Source organism: Capricornis sumatraensis, chromosome 1, assembly GCF_032405125.1.
Source record: "Capricornis sumatraensis isolate serow.1 chromosome 1, serow.2, whole genome shotgun sequence".
NCBI lineage: Eukaryota > Metazoa > Chordata > Mammalia > Artiodactyla > Bovidae > Capricornis > Capricornis sumatraensis.
Genome location: NC_091069.1, coordinates 62,333,106 through 62,356,336, shown reverse-complemented (window position 1 = coordinate 62,356,336; position 23,231 = coordinate 62,333,106). Strand labels below are relative to the sequence as shown.

General features: G+C 41.7%; 1 protein-coding gene across 3 annotated transcripts in view; it reads left to right on the top strand.

The window, feature by feature from the left end:
- Window positions 1–639: 639 nt before the first annotated feature.
- SEPTIN10 (septin 10) overlaps window positions 640–23,231 on the top strand; it is a 49,404-nt gene continuing 26,812 nt past the window's right edge. The window contains exons 1-4 of one of the 3 annotated variants that reach the window (XM_068980604.1): window positions 640–731; window positions 18,042–18,110; window positions 22,005–22,122; window positions 22,536–22,731. In XM_068980604.1, coding sequence (XP_068836705.1) covers window positions 705–731; window positions 18,042–18,110; window positions 22,005–22,122; window positions 22,536–22,731 — 410 coding nt within the window. In that variant the 5' untranslated portion in view covers window positions 640–704. Of the gene's footprint in view, window positions 732–989; window positions 1,080–14,891; window positions 14,976–18,041; window positions 18,111–22,004; window positions 22,123–22,535; window positions 22,732–23,231 lie in introns of those variants that run through there. The other 2 variants (XM_068980622.1, XM_068980613.1) reach the window with 2 other exon arrangements.

The following is a 23,231-nucleotide window of genomic DNA, read 5'->3' as shown; positions in this document are numbered from 1 at the left end:
CCCCGCCCAAAGGTCTGAGGAGCCATGGCCGCTCTTCCCCGCCTCTTTTTCTAACTTAGCAATTGTGCTCCATCCTCTCCCAGGCACTGACTGGTCATCCTCTAAAATAGGGGTCCCCAACCTCTAGGATCTAGTGCCTGATGATCTTAAGTGGAACTGATATAATAATAATAGAAAGTGTACAATAAATAGTGTATATTTGTGTGTATAAATTATTCCGAAACCATCTTCCCCCTCCCCCATCTGTGAAAATATCTTCCATGAAAGGGTCCCTGGTGCCAAAAAGGTTCGAGACCGCTGCTCTAAAACATCTGGACACTCTTGTGACAGACCCAATTCGAGGACGTGTCTGGGAGCCCTGACTCGCAGCCTGCCCAGGGGCCCCCAGCTCAATGGAGGCTGCTGGACCCCTCCACTCTCCCTCCTGGACTCCTGCTCCCCGTGCCATCCCGCTCAGCCCCCCACATCACTGGGGCCACAGGACCCCTCCCTTCAGCTCTCCTCCCCTCCCGACCAGACCCGCCCCGCCCCCCGCGCCATCCCGCTCAGCCCCTCACGTCACTGAGGCCGGGGGACCCCTCCCCTCCGCTCCTCCCTCCTGTGCCCCGCACCGCCCCGCTCCATCCCGCCCTCCGCTGCTGGACGCGCGGCTCGGCCGGCCGCCGCCGCCTTGCTGGCCCCTCGCCCGCCCAGTCGCCCGGACCATGGCCTCCGAGGTGGCGCGGCACCTGGTGAGTCCGCCAGCCCTACGCCCTCGGCCAGGGACCCCCGCCCTCCCGGCTGGGCCCGCGATTCCCGCCCGCTCCCTCGGGCGGCGCCTCCCTGCTTCCCGTCTCCCCAGAGTGGAGTGTGAAGCGGGCGGTTTGTGTAACGGTCCCAAACGCGCGGGAGCGGGACTGGTGGCGGGCGCCCCACTGGACTCGGCCTCCCAGGCCTCCACAAGCCTCCCACCTTACCCAGCGTGGACATCTTTTGGATTGGAGCCTTTTTTCCCCGCCTTGGAGCCCTTGTCCGTTAAAAGAACGGATGCGACTGATGTTTTCCGTTTTCTGTCCCTCCTCTACTGGTCTCATTTCAGAGTAAGCCATGGGAGGGTCACAGAGGTGTTCTCGGCCACACCAAGCTGTTCCTTGCCCTTTTCACTCATTCTCTTGTGTCCCTGGAGTTTTCCCGACGCTACGCCGTGTGGAAGGACCACTTGTCTTTTGAAAAATTTAACTTCTGATACTGTTCATACCAGCGATTGTAATCCACGTAAACAAAAGCTCTTCTGGGACCTGAGACCAAAAAGTGAGACGTGCTGGCCTGAGCAGTCTCTAGAAGTTAAGCTGGTAGGAACCTGGGAGGGTAGGTGATGGGTCCAGAATCACACAGCCAGTTTCTCTGACAGAGCCTGGAAGAGGGTCTTTCTCCTGATTCAGCCAGGTCTCTTTCTTCTCTGTTTTGTTTTTAGAGAAATCTCGGCTTTCCTCTCTGACCTGCCTTGTTACATTTGTTGTGTTTGTGTGCACGTCTTTGTTTCCGAGTGAAGTTTAATCTTCAGAATTAAACATGGGATTTCTTGTCCGTTGCTGTGCTTATTTTGCAGTAATGTTACCTTTAATTAAACTTTTTGAGTTAACTGTAAATTCGTGTGCAATTGTGAGAAAAACAGAATTCCCCAGTAACTTTGCACAATTTTCATTAATAATAGTAGTTCAGTCGCTAAGTCGTGTCCAATTCTTTGTGACCCCATGGACTGCAGCGCACCAGGCTTCCCTGTCCTTCAACATCTTCTGGAGTTTGCTCAAATTCACGTCCATTGAATTTGATGCTATTTTACTATCTCATCCTCTGCTGCCCCCTTCTTTTGCCTTCAATCTTTCCCAGCATCAGGGTCTTTTCCAATGAGTCCGCACTCTTCTTTAATAGTAAAATGTTACAAAATCATAGGAAAGGCCACTACCAGCACATGGACACTGATTCTGTGGAGACAGAACTTGCCCCCACCACAGGACCCTTCCCTTGTCCTTTTGTAGCCACACCCACTTCATTTCCACTCCACCTCCTCTTTAACCCCTAACTATTATAATCTGTTATTTCTGTAATTTTTCAAGTCTGTTATATAATGGAATCACCTAGAATATAACCTTTTGGGATTGGATGTTTTTCCTTCAGTAGCATTCTCTGGAGATTCATTCAGGTTGTTCCAAGTATTAGTTTGCTCCTTTTTAATTGCTGAGTAATATTACATGGTATGGATGTAACACACTTTGAAGGACACCTACATTGTTTCCATTGTTGAGCTATTATAAATAAAGCTGCTATAAAACATTTCTGTATGTTAACACGTAACATAAGGAAAATGTTGTCTTCAGTTCTCTGGAATTCACATGGCAGTTACTAGTTTCATTAAGAAACTGCTAAACTGTTTCCCAGTTTCTGCATTTTCCATTTCCACCACCAGTGTATGTGAGATTAGTTTCTCCACATCCTCACCAGCACTTGGAGTTCCTGGGGTTTTTTTTAAGACGTTCTGATAGGTATGTAATTATATATTGTGGTTTTAACTTGCACTTTTCTAATGGCTAGTGATGTTAAACATCTTTTTATGTGCTTGTTTGCCATCTGTGTATTTTCTTCATTGAATTTCATTTTTTATGCCCATTTTCTAACTGGATTTTCTTTTTTTACTGCTGATTTTAGTTTTTAAAATATGTATTCTAGATACCATGCAAAGCAAACATATTTAGTTTTGATAAAACCCATTTTACCACCTTTTTCTCTTATGGATTGTACTTTTTTGTCAAGTCTAAGAATCCTTTGCCTAACTCAGAATACCAAAGGTTTTCTCTTATTTTTTTCCTAAGAGTCTTGTAGTTAGTTTCAAATTTAAACCCATGACCCGTTTTGTTAGTTTTTGTATAAGGTGTAAGACTTAGGTCAAGGGTCATTTTTGACTAGTGGATGCTCCAACATACGTTGAAAAGGCTATCATATTCTATTGAATTGCTTTTGCACTTTTTGTCAATAACTAGTTGAGCATGTTGTGCGGATCTTTTTCTGGGGTCTCTGTTAATATGCAATCTTGAGTCCTATAACTATATAAATAAATCTTGAAATAGAGTAGACTGATTACTCTCACTTTATTCTCAAATTTCAAAAATTTTTGGCTATTCTAGTTTCTATATCTTTTATTATAAATTTAGAATAGTCTTGTCTATGTACAAAGAATTTTTCTGGGGTTTTGATAGATATTACATTAAGTCTAAAATTAAATTAAAGAAAATTGTTATTTCTACCTATGTTGAGTCTTCCAAATAATGAACATGGTGTTTCTGTCCATTTCTTTATATTTTCTCAGATTTATTTCATCCGAATTAGATAGTTTTCAGTACACAAGTCCTGCATTTGTTTTGTTAGATTTATACTTCATTTTTTATCAGTTACAAATGATACCATATGTTCATTGTCTTCATATCGTTTTAACACAGAAATACAATTGAGATGTGTATGTTTATCTTGAGTCCTTTGACCTTGCCAAATTAATTTATTCTAGGAGTAAATTCCTTGGAGTAAATTATTGTGTGCATAAAAATTATGTCATCTCAACACAGAGACAGTTTTCTTTCTTTCCAGTCTGTATACCTTTTCTTTTCTGCCATATTTGAATAAGTGTGGTGACAGCAGACATTCTTGCCTTACTGTGATGTTGGTGGGAAAGAATTCAGTCCATCATCAGAGCAGCAGGCTGCTGCTGTTCTTTTGTAGATACTGTTTATCAAGTTCAAGAGGGATATTTGTCTGCAGGTTTTTTTGTACTCTCTTTGGTTTTATGTCAGAGTAATATTAGTTTCAGAAAAGAAACTGGGAAGTGTCCCCATCTCTTCTGTTTTCTGGAAGAGATTATGTAAAATTGGTATTCTTCTTTAAACGTTTGGTAGGATTCTTCTGTGAAACCATCGGGGCCTGGAGATGTCTTTTTGGGGAGTTTTAAACTTATAGATTTAAATTCCTTAATAGTTACCTGTGTGTTCATGTTATTTCACACTGGGTGAGTTGTGATGGTATCTGGTTTTGAGATCCATTTCCTTCCAAATTGTTAAAATTTATGTGTATAGACATGTTCATAATATTCTCTTGATCTCCTTTTGCTTTCTTTAGGGTCTACAGTGATAATCCGTGTTTCATTCCTGATACTGGTAAAATTTTCATCTTCTGCCTATCTTTGTTAGTCTTGCTAGAAGTCTGTTTAACTTCACTGACCTTTTCAAAGAACTATTTCTGTTTCATCGGGTTTTTTCTGTTATTTTTCTATTTTCAAAAAACTGACCTTTTTCTTTCCTTTGCTTGCTTTTGGTTTAGTTTGCTCTTCTTTTTCTAAGTTCTTGAGACCTTAGATCATTGACTTTCCTCCTTTCTAATATATACATAAGGTATTAATGAATTTCCCTTTCAGCTGGGCTTTGGCTGTGTCCCACAGATTTTGGTATGTTTTATTTTCATTTTCATTCCACCTTTATTTTTTAAGAGTTCTGTTTTAAAACTCACTTGAAACTCTTCAGGTTTTCAGACCATTTTTTTTTCATAGATGAGGATGTTAAGACTCAAAGATATATTGTACAACACAGGGAGTTTAGCCAATATTTTGTAATAACTGCAAATGGAAAGTAACCTTTTAAAACTGCATTAAGATTCAGGGAGGTTTAGTGGATACTCAAGGAGTCACAGCTAGTGATGATGAGACACACTTTGGCTGGACTGTGTCTGGCATGATCTCCAGCATGTCCTCTATTAGTCAGTTCAGTCGCACAGTCCTGTTCGACTCTTTGTGATCCCATGGACTGCAGCATGGCAGGCTTTCTTGTCCATCACCAACTCCCAGACCTTGCTCAAACTCATGTCCATCGAGTCGGTGATGCCATCCAACCATCTCATCCTCTGTTGTCCCCTTTTCCTCCCAACTTCAGTCTTTCCCAGCATCAGGGTCTTTTCCAATGAGTCAGTTCTCATCAGGTAACCAAAGTACCGGAGTCTCAGCTTCAGCATCAGTCCTTCCAATGAATATTCAGGATTGATTCCCTTTAGGATGGACTGGTTGGTTCTCCTTGCAGTCCAAGGGACTCTCAGGAGTCCCTCTCAAGAGTCTTTTCCAACACCATAGTTCAAAAGCATCAATGCTTCAGTGCTCAGCTTTCTTTATAGTTCAACGCTTACATCCATACAGGACTACTGGAAAAACCATAGCTTTGACTGGATGCACCTTTGTCGGCAAAGTAATGTCTCTGCTTTTTAATATGCTGTCTAGGTTGGTCATAGCTTTTCTTCCAAGGAGCAAGTGTCTTTAAATTTCATGGTTGCAGTCACCATCTGCAGTGATTTTGGAGCCCCCCAAAATAAAATCTCTCACTGTTTCCACTGTTTCCCCATCAATTTCCCATGAAGTGATGGGACCAGATGCCATGATCTTAGTTTTTTGAATGTTGAGTCTTAAGCCAGCTTTTTCACTCTGCTCTTTCACTTTCATCAAGAGGGGCTTTAGTTCTTCGCTTTCTGCCATAAGGGTGGTGCCATCTGCATATCTGAGGTTATTGACATTTCTCCCGGAAATCTTGATTCCAGCTTGTGCTTCATCCAGCCCAACATTTCTCATGATGTACTCTGCATATAAGTTAAATAAGCAGAGTGACAATATACAGCCTTGACATACTCCTTTCCCGATCTGGAAACAGTCCATTGTTCCATGTGCCGTTCTAACTGTTGCTTCTTGATCTGCATACAGATTTCTCAGGAAGCGGGTCAGGTGGTCTGATATTCCCATCTCTTGAATTTTCCACAGTTTGTTGTGATCTACACAGTTAAAGGCTTTGGCACCATAAAGCAGAAGTAGATGTTTCTCTGGAATTCTCTTGCTTTTTCAATGATCTAATGGATGTTGGGAACTTGATATCTGGTTCCTCTGCCTTATCTAAATCCAGCTTGAACATCTGGAAGTTCATGGTTCACGTACTGTTGAAGCCTGGCTTGGAGAATTTTGAGCATTACTTTGCTAGCGTGTAAGATGAGTGCAACTGTGTGGTAGTTTGAACATTCTTTGGCATTGCCTTTCTTAGGGACTGGAATGAAAACTGACCTTTTCCAGTCCTGTGGCCACTGCTGAGTTTTCCAAATTTGCTGGCATATTGAGTGCAGCACTTTCACAACATCATCTTTTGGGATTTGAAATAGCTCAACTGGAATTCTATCACCTCACTAGCTTTGTTTGCAGTGATGCTTCCTAAGGCCCACTTGACTTCCCAGACTTCTCATTGCAGGATGTCTGGCTCTAGGTGGGTGATCACACCATTGTGGTTATTTGGGTCATGAAGATCTTTTTTGTATCATTCTTCTTGTGTATTCTTGCCACCTCTTCTTAATATCTTCTGCTTCTGTTACGTCCATACCATTTCTGTCCTTTATTGTGCCCATCTTTGCATGAAATGTTTCCTTGCTATCTCCGATTTTCTTGAAGAGATCTCTAATGTCTCCCATTCTGTTGTTTTTCTCTATTTCTTTGCATTGATCACTGAAGAAGGCTTTCTTATCTCTCCTTGCTATTCTTTGGAACTCTGCATTCAGATGCTTGTATCTTTCCTTTTCTCCTTTGCCTTTAGTGTCTCTTCTTTTCTCAGCTATTTATAAGGGCTTCTCAGACAACCATTTTGCCTTTTTGCATTTCTTTTTCTTGGGGATGGTCTTGATCCCTGTCTCCTGTACAATGTCATGAAGCTCCATCCATAGTTCTCCAGGCATTCTATCAGATCTAATCCCTTGAATCTATTTGTCACTTCCACTGTATAATCCTAAGGGTCTTGATTTAGGTCATACCTGAATGGTCTAGTGGTTTTCCCTACTTTCTTCAATTGAAGTCTGAATTTTGCAGTATTAGTAATTGGTTACATTTTATGATTCAGGAGATCTTGACTGTATAGTTATGTATTGCTGACTGTGATAGTGGATCTTGTAATGACACTACCTTTTCCTGTTTCCAGAGAAACACACTCATAATTTTCTGTATCTTCAGACTGCCCTTTTAAATGGTATCCAGATCTTTCTATTTCTTGCCTGTTTCGTTTCCTGTTTAAGATGCAGTACTTCTGAATTCTTGGTTTTTTCAGTTATCATTCAGTGATGACATTTTTTATATCTCAGAAGTTTCCTGCATTTGTTTTACTTTCTCTCTTGAAGTTGTGACTTTTAATTCTCTTTTATGTCCTGGAGTTAATCACTACCTCAGTACCTTGTGTTTCTGATCTGGAGTGACATCCCTTCACTGGTCCATGTCCTACAGTCATAAGATAATGAGACCGAGTTTCCGTCCCATCTCCTCTGAAGCTTTTAACCCATGGCCTTCTGTCATTCCACTTGTTTGCCACTAGTCATGTGCTCCTTGCAATACCTAACTTATGTTCTGTATTGTTACTTTTTCCATTAAATTTTAGTGAACCTTGCATTGCCCCTTACCCCGTCAGTTAAATGATCTTTCCCTGGTGGCTCAGAGGAAAGCGTCTGTTGCAATGCAGGAGACCTGGGTTCGATTCCTGGGTTGGGAAGATCCCCTCGAAAAGGAAATGGCAACCCACTCCAGTGTTCTTGCCTGGAGAATCCTAGGGACAGAGGAGCCTGGTGGGCTACAGTCCACCGGGTCACAAAGAGTCTGACACGACTGAGCGACTTGACTTTACTTACTTAGGAAACACAGTTTGTAATATTCTTTGTATCCTCCATAACCATGATCATTTTTGAGTCATTTTATTCGTGTTGATTGTTACACATATTAGTTATAAATTCTTATGGGCAGAGCCGTTAGTCTGCATTTATGTTCTAATGAGGCTCCTCCTTCTTCCAAGCCTTTGAGCTTTTCCCAGGCTGACTTTGCTCCTGACATTGTTCCAAACTATAACTGTTTTATTTACCTACTTATTTTGGTGTGTGGGAAAGGAGGAAGAAGGTGTTTTAAATTTTCATATTTTACTGCAGAATAGATTTCTTTTTCTCAAGAATACTTACTGGCCTTTTATTTTTAATCATACTAAATTTAATTTTCTCTGATGGAGATTTTAAGTATTCTTAATATAAAATACCTGATTCTCAAAGCTTTTCACTGAGAACTTTAATTTTTACACTTTCTTTTGATCATATCTGGGAGGAAGTCTGATTTAGATGATGCTTTAAAATTTTATTTAACACCCTTTATGTTTTGAAGATCACAGAAATAAGAAGCTCATAGGCTCAAACATAACCACAAGATTGAAAGCTATGATTTTAAATACCTTTAAGACCAATTATGATTTAGCATTCTTATAATATTTTATTACTTTTAGTAAATATGCATATTTTGCTTGAGCATTTTTCCTGTTTTTGAAATTTTTTATTTGGTAATTCCATTTATTTGAAATTAACTACTTTTTCTAAACAAGGCTGGAGATTTCTTCACTGAGGATTTAGCTGAAGCAGTTTAGATACAGTAGAACCCAACGTTCATTACATTATGTGATTCCTTCTAGAACTTGTCATTGTAAAAGTGAACATGTGCCTACATGTTAAAGTTGTCCAAAATTGCTTTAAGTGGCTTCTTTTTCCTTGTTTATTGTTTTGGTTAGTTTAAATAGTGTAACCTAGGCTCCAGTACTCTTGCCTGGAAAATCCCATGGACGGAGGAGCCTGGTAGGCTGTATGTAGTCCATGGGGTCACTAGGAGTCGGACATGACTGAGCGACTTCACTTTCACTTTTCACTTTCATTCATTGGAGAGGGAAATGGCAACCCACTCCGGTGTTCTTGCCTGGAGAATCCCAGGGACGGGGGAGCCTGGTGGGCTGCTGTCTCTGAGGTCGCACAGATTTGGACATGACACGACAGAAGCAACTTGGCAGCATCAGCAGCAGGCTCTGCCTTGGCTGTCTGCAGACCTTTCCTGTCAGAGACAAATGAAGATGTGTGGCTATAGGGTTTTACCAGCTTAGAGAAGCTCTGAGAAGTCCTGGGTTCTGTGGATCAGTGCCAGGTATTTTTTCCCAGGTACAGAATACTTTCAGACCATGTGTTTGGAGTATCTATTTTGAGAAACATTGTGACCATATTCTCTCAATAGCTATGAGTGAGGCTATATTAGGAATTCTAGAATTTTCAGATTTCTTTCAGTCTGCTTTTTCTGACACTAGAAAAATTAAAATTATGGAATAAATTATTGGGGAAATTTTTTAAGATGAACCAGATAGTGAGACTTAAAAAGGAAGGCAGACTCAAACAGAGCATGTGAAGGATTTTTGAAATGCAGCCTTTGGGAGAAACGAAGCAAAGGAAGATGAACCCAGGTGTCAGAATTTCACCCCAGTTTTGTATCACAAGGGAAGATGCCTGGACAAAGTGGCAGCTGTGCCACATGGACATGGAGGGTTGAGGCCCTGGAACCTCTGTTAGGGAAGAGGGAAAAAGATACACCCTCTTGGCCATGTTCCATTTTAGGGCCATCCTGAATCTTCTTCTGTTTGAACAATCCTCATACTCTGAGGCCTGAGACAGCTGACAGATGGAAACGTAAGCATATGGTAGTTTAGTAGAGGTTGCATGGTAATCATTTAGTTCACAAACCAGAAGTAGAAATCATATAAGAGGAATAGGTTTTTTTCTGGGATGTCAGACCTGAGTAATACAACTTAAGGGGGAATTAAAATTATGCCATATGTTGAAAAAATAAAATATGCCTCCTGAGGAATAAGGGGTTAAGGTTGGGGGAAAGTAGAAGAGGCAACTGCTGTTTGAGATGTGGGTGAGGTGGAGAGCCAGAGAGATGGGCTGGCCCTGCAGGTTTCCTGCCAGGTGGGATGGGTTCCCCAGCCCCTCAAGCTAGTTTTAGGCAGCTCTGTTGTCTCACAACTACAGGGCTCACCAGAGATGAGGCGGGAGAGCTGTGGAACAACTTCTCTGGTCTCCTCTCATGCTGCTCTGAAAAGCCAGACCAAGGTCATCTTGCCTCTCTTTGGAGGCAGTGAGGAGGCCTTTTGTTCTCATTAGCCAGTGTGATGTGTGCAGAAAGAGTTCATAAGTAATGGAATGCTAGGTCAAAACATGTTGATAGATACCATGAATGTTCTGTGAGTGGTCTGTTCTCCAGTTTTTTCATGGGCAAAAATAAGTAGAACACAGTGATATTTTCACTTAGTCGAGTGTATACTTTTTAACTGGAATATTACTTTGAGTTATTAATAAACCAGGACTGCCTAGTTGTTATTCAGTCAGTCAGTTATGTCTGACTCTTTGTGACCCCATCCATGGACTGCAGCATGCCAGGCTTCCTTGTCCTTCACCATCTCCTGGAGCTTGCTCAAACTCATGTTCATTGAGTCAGTGATGCCATCCAACCATCTCATCCTCTGTTGTCCCCTTCTCCTCCTGCCTTCAATCTTTCCCAGCATCAGGGTCTTTTCAGATAAGTCAGTTCTCATCAGGTAGCCAGAGTATTGGAGTTTCAGCTTCAGCATCAGTCCTTCCAATGAATATTCAGGACTGATTTCCTTTAGGATTGACTGGTTTGATCTCCTTGCAGTCCAAGGGACTCTCAAGAGTCTTCTCCAGCACCAAAATTTGAAAGCCTCAATTCTTTGGCGCTCAGCCTTCTTTATGGTCCAACTCTAACATCCATTCAAGATTACTGGAAAAACCATAGCCTTGACAATATGGACCTTGGTTGATAAAGTCTCTGCATTTTAATAAATCCATCAGCAGAAAATTGGATTAAAGATTCACTGAGCATGGCCCTGCCCACAAGAGAAAGACCCAGTTTTCCCCTATAGCCAGTCCCTCCCATCAGGAAGCTTGCACAAGCCTCTTATCCTCATCTATCAGAGGACAGACAGAATGAAAACCACAACCACAGAAAGCTAACCAAAATGATCATATGGACCACAAAATTTGGTTAAGAGTGAAGACAGGTGGGCAGTTGATTTAGGACTGACTTGGGTGAAGAAACTGGAGTGCAGGACAGTGTGGAGAGGGCTGCGGAGGAAGATGGAAAAAGCCACATGCAGACGTGGCCTGTTTCGGGGTTTATCTGAGCAGTAGTTCTCTACCATTTTTCATTACTGACCTTTCGGGACAAAAATGAAATTTAAATCAAATTTAGTTAATAACATTAACTAAAGTCTTATGAATTGATCCAGTTAATCAAGTTCTCCCTCATGAGAGGAATTCAGTACTAGAATTCCTCTAGGAGAAATGAGAGGGAGTTGGTACCAGGGAAGAAAGGAGAGGGAGTCGGTACTAAAGAAGAAACTAGGAAAAGAAGTTGTTTTCAGATAAGGTTGACTGAGCTTTGGAAGGCCACAAACCACTGAAATTTTGGTCCCCCCCAGAACCAATTTCTACTACCTTTATGGTGGGGATACCCCCATTGAGAATGCATGATCTGGAGTAGTCTTTTTAGGAACAGGGCAATAAATGTGCTTTGTCTGCTGCTGGATTTGAAAAAAATTAGTCTAAGATTATAAATAGTATGTTATGGGTTAAATAAGGTATTTGTCAACCTACCAGGTCTTTAAATGTAATGTTGTTTCTGTGAATCCAAGCAGCTTATTAAAATGAACTTATATATGAGATCGTGATTTGTACTAGCTTTAAATAAAAAGAGTGAAGCCTTTTTGGCAAAGCACAGCATTGAGGTGAGTATTAAAGGAAGAGATAGCCATGGATGAGCACAGAGGTAATATTTTAAGCATGAAAAAGATTCATCATCTCATACTCAGCCTGTATGCTCAATCTTAGAATATCACAAGATGCCTTTCAATTGTATTTGCCAATCATGGGAAAAATAGCTGTAAAATTTAAAATATATTTTTTGAAAACTAAAGGAAACTAACCATTATTTTCAACTTCTTTAGATATAGCTTTACGTTCTTAGTGATCTAGGAATATCTAAAGACTTTGCAAACTTTATGTATTGGAGATATATTTTTGTTGGGACACCACTGGGATAACGGAAGTCTCCTGGTGCTGACTGCATCCACTGGGGTGGGTTTTGGCCTCGCATTACCACATTTCTCCTACCGACCCCTTGAGCTGAGGACTGTTATCTCCATTCTGGGGGGTAAGGGTAAATGGTCTCAAAATTTGTGGAACAGGCTGTGTCTTGCTTTGCTTCTGTGGTGCTGGTACATCTTTGCCTGGACCTTGGTGCACAGCTCCGGCAGCTACTCAGTGCTCCAAACCTCTGTTTCTTGCTGCCATGCACAGTTAACTCCAGCAGCCTTCTTAAACCATCCATTTATACTGTCGTCATGTTAACCGTTCCCTCCTGTGACACAGGTCATTGAGACAATTTCTAGGGGCTCTCTGTTTTAGGAAAAGATAGGCTGCTTGTCATATCGTAACAGATTCTGTTGTGTGGAAAAGAATTATAACTTACAGTTTCCACATGACTCTGAGAGCCAAAAGAAACCAATAATGAACTGTAATTTGAACAGTTGGAGAAAATATTTTAATCTCATTTTGTATTTGCATATTTTGCTGTATATTTTCTTTATTGGTTCTCACAAATAATCATACATGTATCATCTTAAATCATTGTCTTCAGATAATCTAAATTTTTGTTAGCTGCTGCTTTCCCATGTATTAATTACTGTTGGAAAATTTTGTTATATCTTTAAGAATTAACTTTATATTGAGCTATAATTTATGCACAGTAACATTTACTTTTTTAGTATAAAGTTTCACGAGTTCTGATGAATGTATACCATTGTATAACCACAAACACAATGAAAACTACAGAATTTCTGCCTCATCCTCCACCCCACATCCCCTGGTGCTTGCTGCTCTGTTGTCTGCCTCCTCATCCTCTTCTGCCCCTGCGGCTTCGCCTGCACCATAGATGTGGATTCCTGTGGCCTCTGAGCTGGTTTCTTCAGTGCAGAGCAGACCCATCCACCACGTTGCTCACGTTCCTTTACTGCCAAGTGGTGTCCCATTGTGCACGTGGGCCACAGTGTAATCTGTTCATCCATTTGCCGCTTGAAGACCATTTGGACTGTTTCCAGTTTTTAATAAAGTTACTGTACACGTACATTCACATACAGCTTTTTATTTGAGTATTAGTTTTCATTTTCCTTGGGCTGATGATCTAGGAGTGGGATTGCTGAATATGTTGTGTGTTTTAACTTCAGAAACTGCCAAACTGTTTTCCAAAATGTTTGTGCTAGAATTTGCATTCCCTCTAACAACTGCTCTGCATCCTTGCCAGATAATTTTTTAGGTCATTCTGGTAGGCATGCAGTGACACCTTGTGTTTTCATTTGCATTTGTTTAATGAGTAATGATGTTGATTCTCTTGCCGTGTGCTTGTCTGCCATCCCTATATCCTTGGTGAAGCGTCTGTTTCAATGTTTCCCTATTTTTAAAAAACTGAGTTATTCTGTTTCTGCTGCTACTAAGTCGCTTCAGTCATGTCCGACTCAGTGCGACCCCATGGACAGCAGCCCACCAGGCTCCCCCATCCTTGGGATTCTCCAGGCAAGAACACTGGAGTGGGTTGCCAGTTCCTTCTCCAATGCATGAAAGTGAGAAGTAAAAGTGAAGTCGCTCAGTCGTGTCTGACTCTTTGCGACCCCATGGACTGCAGCCTACCAGGCTCCTCCGTCCATGGGATTTTCCAGGCAAGAGTACTGGAGTGGGTTGCCATTGCCTTCTCTGGATTCTGTTTCTAGTTGTCCAAGTTTTTGAAAATATATAGATATTTCTTATGTAAGTCCTTTATGAGATAAATGACTTACAAATCTTTTAGCCAGATGTGTCTTGTTTTTTCATTCTCTTAACTGTACTTTGAAGAGCAGAAATTTTTTTAGTTTATTAGGTTCAGTTTATCATTTTTTATCTTGTGCATCACACTTCTTGTATCTAAAAAATCTTTGCCTAAGCCTAAGACCACAAAGACTTTATACTTTTTCTTCTAGAGTTTTTAGGCCTATGATCTGTTTTGAGGTAATTGGATGTGGCGTGCTTTTTTTTTTTTTTTGGCCTGCAGGAGTCCAGTTCTCTTGGCACAAGCCTGTCCTCTTTCTGCTGAGCTGGTCTGCACCTTGCTGAAACTCTGCCCCCACTGCCGCCCTGACTGCTCTGGGTCATGTCCCTCTCTGGCATTTACCACACTCTGCCACCTTCTGACATCAAGGAGGAGCCTCTGTGGGGGACAGAGGGCTGTGTGTGGAAGGGATGTCAGGCGCTGGAGGAGAAAGGGGAGGAAGCAGAATCCACAGAGGCTCACAAGCCATGCAGACTTGGCGAGTCTGGGCCAGCCCAGTACCTGCCAGGGCAGCCTTCACAGGGCAGAAGGGCCCAGGTCCTGCCCCCCTGCCCCCCTACTCTGTTCAGTCCTAGGCTAGGACTGCCTGGGAAGGAGTGGTCTGGGCTCCGGTCCTGCAGGTGCTTACTGGAGGGACAATCTCAGGGGCGTACCTTCTGGCTGCCACAGAAGGATGTTCACTGTACTGTTACTACAGTAACGCAATTATTAGAAAGGGTATTTTTTTCCTATAACACACAAACTATTCCTTTTCTACTTAAGGGAGGAAAGTAATTTCAAAATAAAATTTCATTTATATTTTAACCCTTATATACACATTACTGTAAAGGGTATGGTTTTTTTGAGCTTAAAATCTCATTATGAATTACTATCAAGAATTTTTCTGTCTTGATGATATTTTGAGGCTGCATATCAGACTCTGTAGTTACCTTCTTTTATGTGTATTGGAGATGATGGTAAAATTGAAGTGATATTTTGATAGAACCTGGCCTACCCCACGCTGTCCTAGACCAAGTCTGTCCTCGACCAAGTCTGTCCTCTGGGGAACAGGAGGCCAACACACTGCTTCTCCTGTGTCAAGTCTTACCGATTCAGTTGGATTCTTTTTTCCCTGGTTGTAATTACCATCTACTTCAAGAATCATGTTCCACATAATCTGAATAAGGTAATTTTACTATTTGTTTTTAGGAAAATTTTAGATCAGCATATTAACATTCATTTAAGCTGAAGATTTAATAAAATGATTTTAAATAATGTATCTGTGGAACCTTTCAAAGTACTGTCTTAAGCCAAAGAACCCTGACCTATTGAAACCCATAAAATAGATCCAGTTTAACTATTTTGACCTCTCTGCTCTTTTTTTTTTTAACTAAACTCTAAGAAATACCAGAGGACAGTTAGAAAATTTTGGTTCTGTTCCTTGGATTGGCTTTACGAAGATAAATAGTGGGAACATGAAGGTGAAATGAAGCAATTGTAACCCAAGTCATAATTCTGTTCACCCAAAGCTCATTGTTATGCCTAGAGAGAGGCTATCAGGCAGTCACAGGACTGTTTGCTGGAGGGTCAGAAGAGCTTGGGTCCTGTTGTGAAAGAATCACCAAATGCCTTCCTGTAGCTGACTGATAGGAAGAAGGTCCCTACCACCTATGTTCAGAGGACCCCAGAACAGATTGCGTGCCACATCTGTTGTGTTGCCCACACTCCCCAAGCTGATACTTTGAAGAAGGGGAAGAACCTGATCTTCCCCCAAATGTTCTGGGATTTTTGTGTGTGTGTGATTCGTTATATACTAAAACTTCTAAACAATGTGTTAGACTTTGCTAAGAGTTAAAAGTACTGTATCCATTCTTCCTTTCTAGGATGTGGATGTATAGATTTAAATACATGTGTGTGTGTATCTATGATGCATGTATTTAACACAAAAGCTACCAACTGTCATCAGGTGTAGATAGGGACTGTTGGCCTCCCTTTTGCCTTGAAATGAGAGTGGACTGTCAATCATTTGCCTATGTTTCTGTGAGATTAGTTCTTAAGATCAAGGGCCATGTCTTCCTCCTGATACCCTGTTGCCAGCACAGGGCTTGTACATGGTAAGAAGGTAGTCAGCGGTGGAGCAGAGTGGAATTCCACTTCCAGGTTTTTAATTTAGGATTTACCACTAGAGGTGCACTGGGTCAATTCTTGTCCCCTTGTTATTTTACCTTCAATAATGTCTTTGTTAATTTATTAAAAACTTTTCATTCCAAAATCTGTTTTGGAAATCTGACTAGCCAGGTAGTACCAGTGGAAATATCAAGAACAACTATTTATAATAGTTTTATGTGACTCATTTGTACTTCCTCATCAAACCATTTATCCACAGAGATTTTAAGTAGGCTTTCTGGCAGGTGTTCAGAAACACAGGAAATGAATGAACAAAAGTGAATACTTGATATGAACTCATATAAATGACAGAAATGTAACCTTGGTCTTATTAGTCAAAGTTTAAAGTTTAATAATAAAGAAGTACAAAACCTTATTTTTTCTAAGCAAATTTTATATATCAATGATACTGCTTCCTCAGCAGCATTTCACAAAAATTTCAATATGCTATCCATTATACTAAAAACCCAAGACTACTTACTGTAGTCTTTTAAAGACTAATCTTCATTAGAGTCCTATAGTTGATAAAATTAAGTTAGACATGCAGCACCCACTCCCATCTGATGCTGGCAGACACAGAGGCTCTGCTGTGCTCAGTCTCCCTCCATGGTGCCTGGTGTCCCGACAGCAGGTTCCACCCCAGGTGGACACTCCAGGCCTCATCCTGCAGCTCCCTGCTCCACTTCTGGTCTCTTCATAACTTGACATCAAGAAATGATGAGCCCTTTGTTTCCAGCAAACTCTTCTACTGATGGTTTGCTTTATCCAGATAGGATACTCCACGTCAGTTTCAGGGCTCAGAGACATTTTCTATCTTAAGTGCCGCCTTGCCTGACTGAGGCTGTCGTCTCCTGGGCCAGTGCAGTGTCGTCTTCCCTCTTGTGTGTGTGGCTGTGACCATGGCTGTCTTCCCAGTGCTTTGGCTCCTCTGTGCTGGCTCAGACTGGGGGGTGTGCTCTTCAGCTCACGTGACACATGGTGGCAGGGGTGGGGAAAGTCAGGGCAGTGTGTGTACAGTTAAAGCCACACTAGTTCAGTTCTGGTGGGCTTTGTATCAAGGTGCTTTTCTCTTACACATACACCAGTTCCTGTGTTCACCCCGAGACCTGGCTGTCTCTTAATACACAGTGCATTCCCACTGGCCAGAGCCACTCCCAGCATAGTGCGCTCAGCTGGCTGCTCAAGGTGCCTGGTGAGATCCCAGGGCCCACCTTCAAGAGCTCACGTTACCCAGAAGTACCACGGGAATGGGTCATTAGTGTTCTGCAGAATGCAGTCCTGGCTGCCCCACGTGTTGGGGTTCAAAGTGCCACACATAGCCCTCCCTTGCCACAGCATCAGGTTCCCCTTAGTCCCACGTGTAGGCAAGCTGCTGTTCACTGCAGTGCAGCTGTTGTAGTTAAAGATGGTGCATCTACATGTTGTGCAGTTTATAGAAGTGGCACTGCCCTGGGAGGGAGGGAGGAAGGGAGGGAGGTAGCTCATGCTCTGCTGACGTGGTCCCCACCACAGATTAGGTGGGACGGACAACCACTGCAGATCACCAGTCATGAGCCACAGACACTGTACATTCACACTCCAGGCCGCCTCTACCCCCAGGGGAGAGAACTGCCAGCTTGCAAGGGTCGGGGGAGGAGGGAACTTGGTCTGCTCTCTGTTCTCCTCCGGCACTGTTTGCGTTTTTTCTTACTATATCCGTGTTACTGTTACTTTTTAAAAAGGACATGTTTTCTCCATGTCCTGCGCTGCATGCCAGGATGGAGTGCTCTTGAGGCAGCGTTACTCTGAGAACCCCACAGCTGCTTGGGCCCCACTGGCCTGGGGACGGCTCTAGCAGGGGTTCTGTGATGGTAACTTTTACATTTCTGTGAGTGAAGGTGTAAGTGCAATAATGTGTATCGTGTGTTGACTATCACATGGTACTGACCTCTGCAGATATACTTCCAGCAAGAAAACCTTGTGTAGATCACAAGTCAAAGCCTGGTGATAATGAAAATACTAGAATTCCTTTTTAATGTAACTATTAATATATTGCTTAGATATAGGTGTTTTGTTTTTTAAGTAACATCTGTGTTTTCTTTTTCAGCTCTTTCAGTCTCACATTACAGCAAAAACAGCTCATACGTCCTCACAAGTATCTGACCATGAACAGAAAGTGAGTATGTTTCTTAAGTAGACCAGACCCACCTTGTACTACGGATGCCTCTGTGGTTTCAGGATGCGGTTAGACAGACTTGGTGGTGGTACTCACCTTGAATATGAATTAACTGTTAACACTGATCCAAGTTCAAAATCAGTAATGAACTGAATCACTGTTGAGTGGCCACAGTGTCTCAACCCTGCCTGATGTCAAGCAGATTCAGGTTCCAGCTCTGCCATAGCGGTTGGGGGAGCTGGCCCTGCTCTGGCAGGCATCCTCACAGACTTTGGTGATGACAAGGCGAGGTGCCATGGGATGGCCCTGTAGGAGCCTTCCTGAGCACAGCAGCAGACTTTCATGGTTCCAAGGGGGTTCTGAATGTACTTGCGCAGGAGGATGGGTTTTGGTAGTTTTTTATTAAAAAGTTATTTGAAAAGAGAGGAGTAAATTTAATCTGGTGAACAAGGTGAGTTTTTTTTTTAAAAAAGAAAACTGCAAACGTGAGCATAGGTGATCATGGTTGGTTTCCTGTAGTTCTGTGCTCTGTAGTCTCCTCTCTTCCTCCACACATGCTGAAGTCCCCATCATTTTGATAAATGGTGATTTGTTCATTCTTGCTCTCTTACTGGTAACAGGAGCCTATCCATCTTTATTTTACCACCTCACAGACTTTCTGAATTACTCTTAACCTGCTTTCTGACACGCTGCTTTGCTGAATCTACTGTAATTGCTCGGTGACTGGTGCACTGAGTGCTCATGGTTGAGTCCTCATGTTCCCCAGCCCATCCTCTTCATTAAATTGTAGGTAAATAGTAGACAGTCATAATACCACACTACTTGGTGACTGCAGCCTTAGACCAGCTAGTGTGCATCCTTCAGCTTGTTCTTCTGCACAGTGATTCTGGTGATGCTAAGTCCTCTGGCTTCCCATGTAAATTTTACAATGAGCTTGTCAGTTACTGTATTGACAGCACAGAGTTGGGTCTTGCTCTTTCATCCAGTCTGACAATTTCCTTTTATTTGAAAAGCTTAGACCTTCACTGTCCAGTATGGTGGCCACTAGCCACACCTGGATATTTAAATTAGTTAAAATTAAATAAAATTTGAAAGTTCCTTCCTCAGTTGCAAGTGTCACAACCAGGTGTGCCATGTCTGCATGTAGCTAGTGGTTCCTTTGGCAGCTTGGCATTGTCACGGAAGGGTCTACTGGACAGCTGGCTGGGACCACTTCCCTGTAACCACAGGCGCGACTAGTTTCAGTCTGCTGCCTGGCCATTTATCTCCTATTTGTCCCATTTATTCTTTCATTTTTTTTCATTTTCCTGCTTCCTTTTTAATTAATGGAGTATTTTTATGGTTGCATTTTATCTCCATTCTTGGCTTACTAGCTAAACTTCTTTTTTTTAAACAGTAATTGATGTGGGCTTTAACTTACCCCTCACTGCCTTTGAGCAGTGTGATGGCAACTCATGGACAGCGCAGAAGTCTTACAGCAGGGTGACCCCTCCCCTCCCATCTTCTGTGCTGTCATGGTCATGTATCCCGCTTCTCCATGTATCATAAGTCCTGCATCACACTGTCGTTAGTGCTTTAAACAGTCAATCTATATTTTCAAGAAATTACAACATGCAAAATATTCTCTTCTATTTACCCATTCTTTACCTTTCTGATAATCTTCATCCTTTCTGTAGATCTGAGTTTCCATCTGTTGTCATTTTCCTTTCTCTTGAGAATTTTTAATATTTCTTATCAGGTAAGGCCCGCTTGCAGTAAAATTCTTAGATTTTGTGTAAAGATGTTTTCATTTTGCCCTCACCTGTGAGGGATATTTTCACTGGATACAGAATTCTAGGTTGTCGGGGACTTTCCTGGTGGACCAGTGGTTAAGCATTTGCCTGCCAGTACAGGGGACAGGGCTTTGATCCTTTGGTCTGAGAACTAAGCCTGCACGCCACACTACTGCAATGAGAAACCACTGCAGTGAGACGCCCTCGCACCATGACTAGAGAGTAGCCCTGCTCGCCACAACTCGAGAAAACCCAGCAACAAAGACCTAGTGTAGCCATAAAGAAATGAACAAATTTTGGAAAAATAAAGAATCCTGAGTTGTCATTTTTTTACTTTTGGCATTTTACTGATGTCATTCTGTTGTCTTTTGGTTTACATCATTTCTTATGCCAATACTGTGAACATTTTATGTTTTACTTGTCTGTAATATGTCTTGCCACCCTTGGCTGCTTGTAGATCTTTCTCCATGCTTACTTTTAAATGGTGAGTTCTGATGTGCCTGGCTGTGGATTCCTTTGCTTTTGTTTGTTTGCAGTTTGCTAAAATTCTTGAATCTCTGAGTTCATGCTGAAGCAATTAGAATATTATCAGTCACTATTACTTACAAATTTCCGTCCTCCATTCCCTGCTCCCATCTCTTTTCCATCCAGCATTCCCACTGTAGGTGTGTTAGACCATTTGGTGTTGTGCCAGTTTTTTAAGGTTCTGTTATAATTTTATCTCTCCTATGAGAGATTTTTAGCTTGGACAAAGATATTTAGCATGGATATGATATTGAACAAGTCTTTCTCCCATTGTTTGATCTACTGTTAATACTATTTTATTTCTGATGTTGCATTTTTCCATTCCAGGAATTTCATTTGTCACCTTTTGTTGTCAAGAGCTTTCTTCTGATTCCGTCACGTCACCTGTCATATGTATCTCTTCTGTAGAGAAAGAACATTTTTCTTTTTAACATATTTGTCAGAGTTAAAGTTCTTACCAGCTAGTTCAACATGTGGCTTATATGTGGATCTTGTTCTGTTGACCGTTTTCTTCTTCCTTGACTGTGAACTGTGTTTTTTTTTCTTCTTTCTGTGTAGTACTTTGGTCGTACAGTTAGGTGCTGTGGATGACACACTGTAGAGGTGCTGGACTCTGTCTTCTTCTGAGGAATGTTGGCCTCTGGTCCAACAGGCACTAGCTGAGTCACTGGCTGGTCACACTCCTCTCTGTTACAGCAGGTCTACTTCAGTTGTGCCTTAAGCACGAGGGAGGATTTCTGAGTGCTGGGACATGATCCTAACTCCTAAAATGAGGCCCATGTAGGTTTTCATGTGTTTACTGAGTCCTTTAACTTATAGACTTAAATCTAAACTCTCCAGGCTGGCCATTCCAATTCCCATTTCCCTGTTCATGTGTAGGTCAGCACTCAGCCAAAGACTTGAGGGGTGTGTGTGTGCCAACTGTGGACTCCCTCCTTTCTGGAATTTCCCCTTTCAGCTGACCTGCCTGCCCTTGTCTCCACTGGCTTCTGAACCCAGTAAGACTAGTTCCCTCCTGAGCTCTGTCTGCTTGTACAGCAGTGGCTGGGTCTGCCTTCAGGGGAGAAGCTACAAGGGTGTGTCCCTCACTCCACAGTCTCTCTGCCTTTGATTGCAGTGACCTGAGGGAACTGACTGTAACTTACCAGCAAGGAGGTTGAGTGTGATATAAGTTACTCTGCCGCGACTGTGAGCTGGAACTCTGTCTGTAACTTTGTGCTGTACCTCTTTCACTTGGCATTGTAATGTGACAATTTATATCTAAAATTCATCATAAACATCTTTCATCACTTTTACACACCACACTCCATTTTGTGAATGATTATGCCATAGTTTGAGTATTTTCCTGTGTGGGGAGATCAAATATTTTAATGTTATAAATGGTGTCAGGCTGTCATCGTAGGAAGATAATAAGAAATACATGTTTTGAGGGTCTAGACACAGGTTTCTCACAAACCAGTTGTATCCTGGGGGAGGTATAATGATCAAAAAAGTCTTTAGCTTTTTTGATGAATTATGTCTGTGCTTTCCAGTGTGCCTATACTCTCTCTCAGTAAAAGTTTTAAAACCTGTTGCCATTGTTTTTGTTTTCTTGCAGCAGAAAGACAGTCCTCGCTCTTTAACCATGTCTGGCCATGTTGGTTTTGAGAGTCTGCCTGATCAGCTGGTCAACAGGTCGATCCAGCAAGGCTTCTGCTTTAATATTCTCTGTGTGGGTGAGTGCCCAGCCTGTCCAGACTTTCTCATCCTGTTCCTGTGCTCACCTCCTTCTTGTGATGGGCAGTATGGTGCCCATCTGAGCAACCTGAGAGCACGAGTACAGATTTTTCTCAGTTATTTAAGTTCTATCAGTTTTTTCTTAGCCGTGCTGCTTTAAGCTTTCTCTTTGCTCTTTAAACAGTACAGTGCCTTCTTCAGAGTTCTGAGTAACTCGGCATACAGGACTCATTTTTATGCTCAGCTTAGAATGAACCACCTTAGTGTGTACTTCTTTCAGGGACAATCCAGCCTTTGCAATATTTGAAATATTTGGGATTCATGAAACCAAATCACTGCAAGAGTTTACCATTCTGTTCTTCATCCATCCTGTGCACCTGTGAATATGAATATGTATCTGCATTTCTTTCAGGGGAGACTGGAATTGGAAAATCAACTCTGATTGACACATTGTTTAATACTAATTTTGAAGGCCATGAATCCTCACATTTTTACCCACACGTTAGACTTAAAGCACAGACGTATGAACTCCAGGAAAGTAACGTTCGACTGAAACTAACCATTGTGAATACAGTGGGATTTGGTGACCAAATAAACAAAGAAGAGAGGTACATGCTTTCCTCTAGTAATAAAACAGTTTTTTTCTTATTACAGGACATCTGCCTTCTTGCTCTGTGTGCTGATTTGACTTTAATCTGTAGAAACCCATGCCATTCTTCCCAGACTTAAATTCTTTAAATAATAAGGCAACATTTTGTTTTTGCTAACAAATTGACATTTTTCTGTCCAGTTGTCTATTTTCTTTAGAATAATTTGAATCACATTTTTAAAGTGTGCATGGCAGCAAAAACAGTTTTAATTTTTTCCTGATATGACAGTTCGGTGTATATTAAGTGATTTTTACTAATTTTCAGGCAAGACCCGTTTTGTTGAGAAAAAAAAAAAAAAGGCATACATGGGAAATACATAATCACCAAATCCATGGTACATGAATTTTTTTGTGAAGTTCTAACTAAATTAGCCACATTAAGCATTGCAGAAAAGGTGTGATGATTCAATTTTAATTTATATTTTGTATTAAATTAAAAAAATATTAGGTTACTATTTT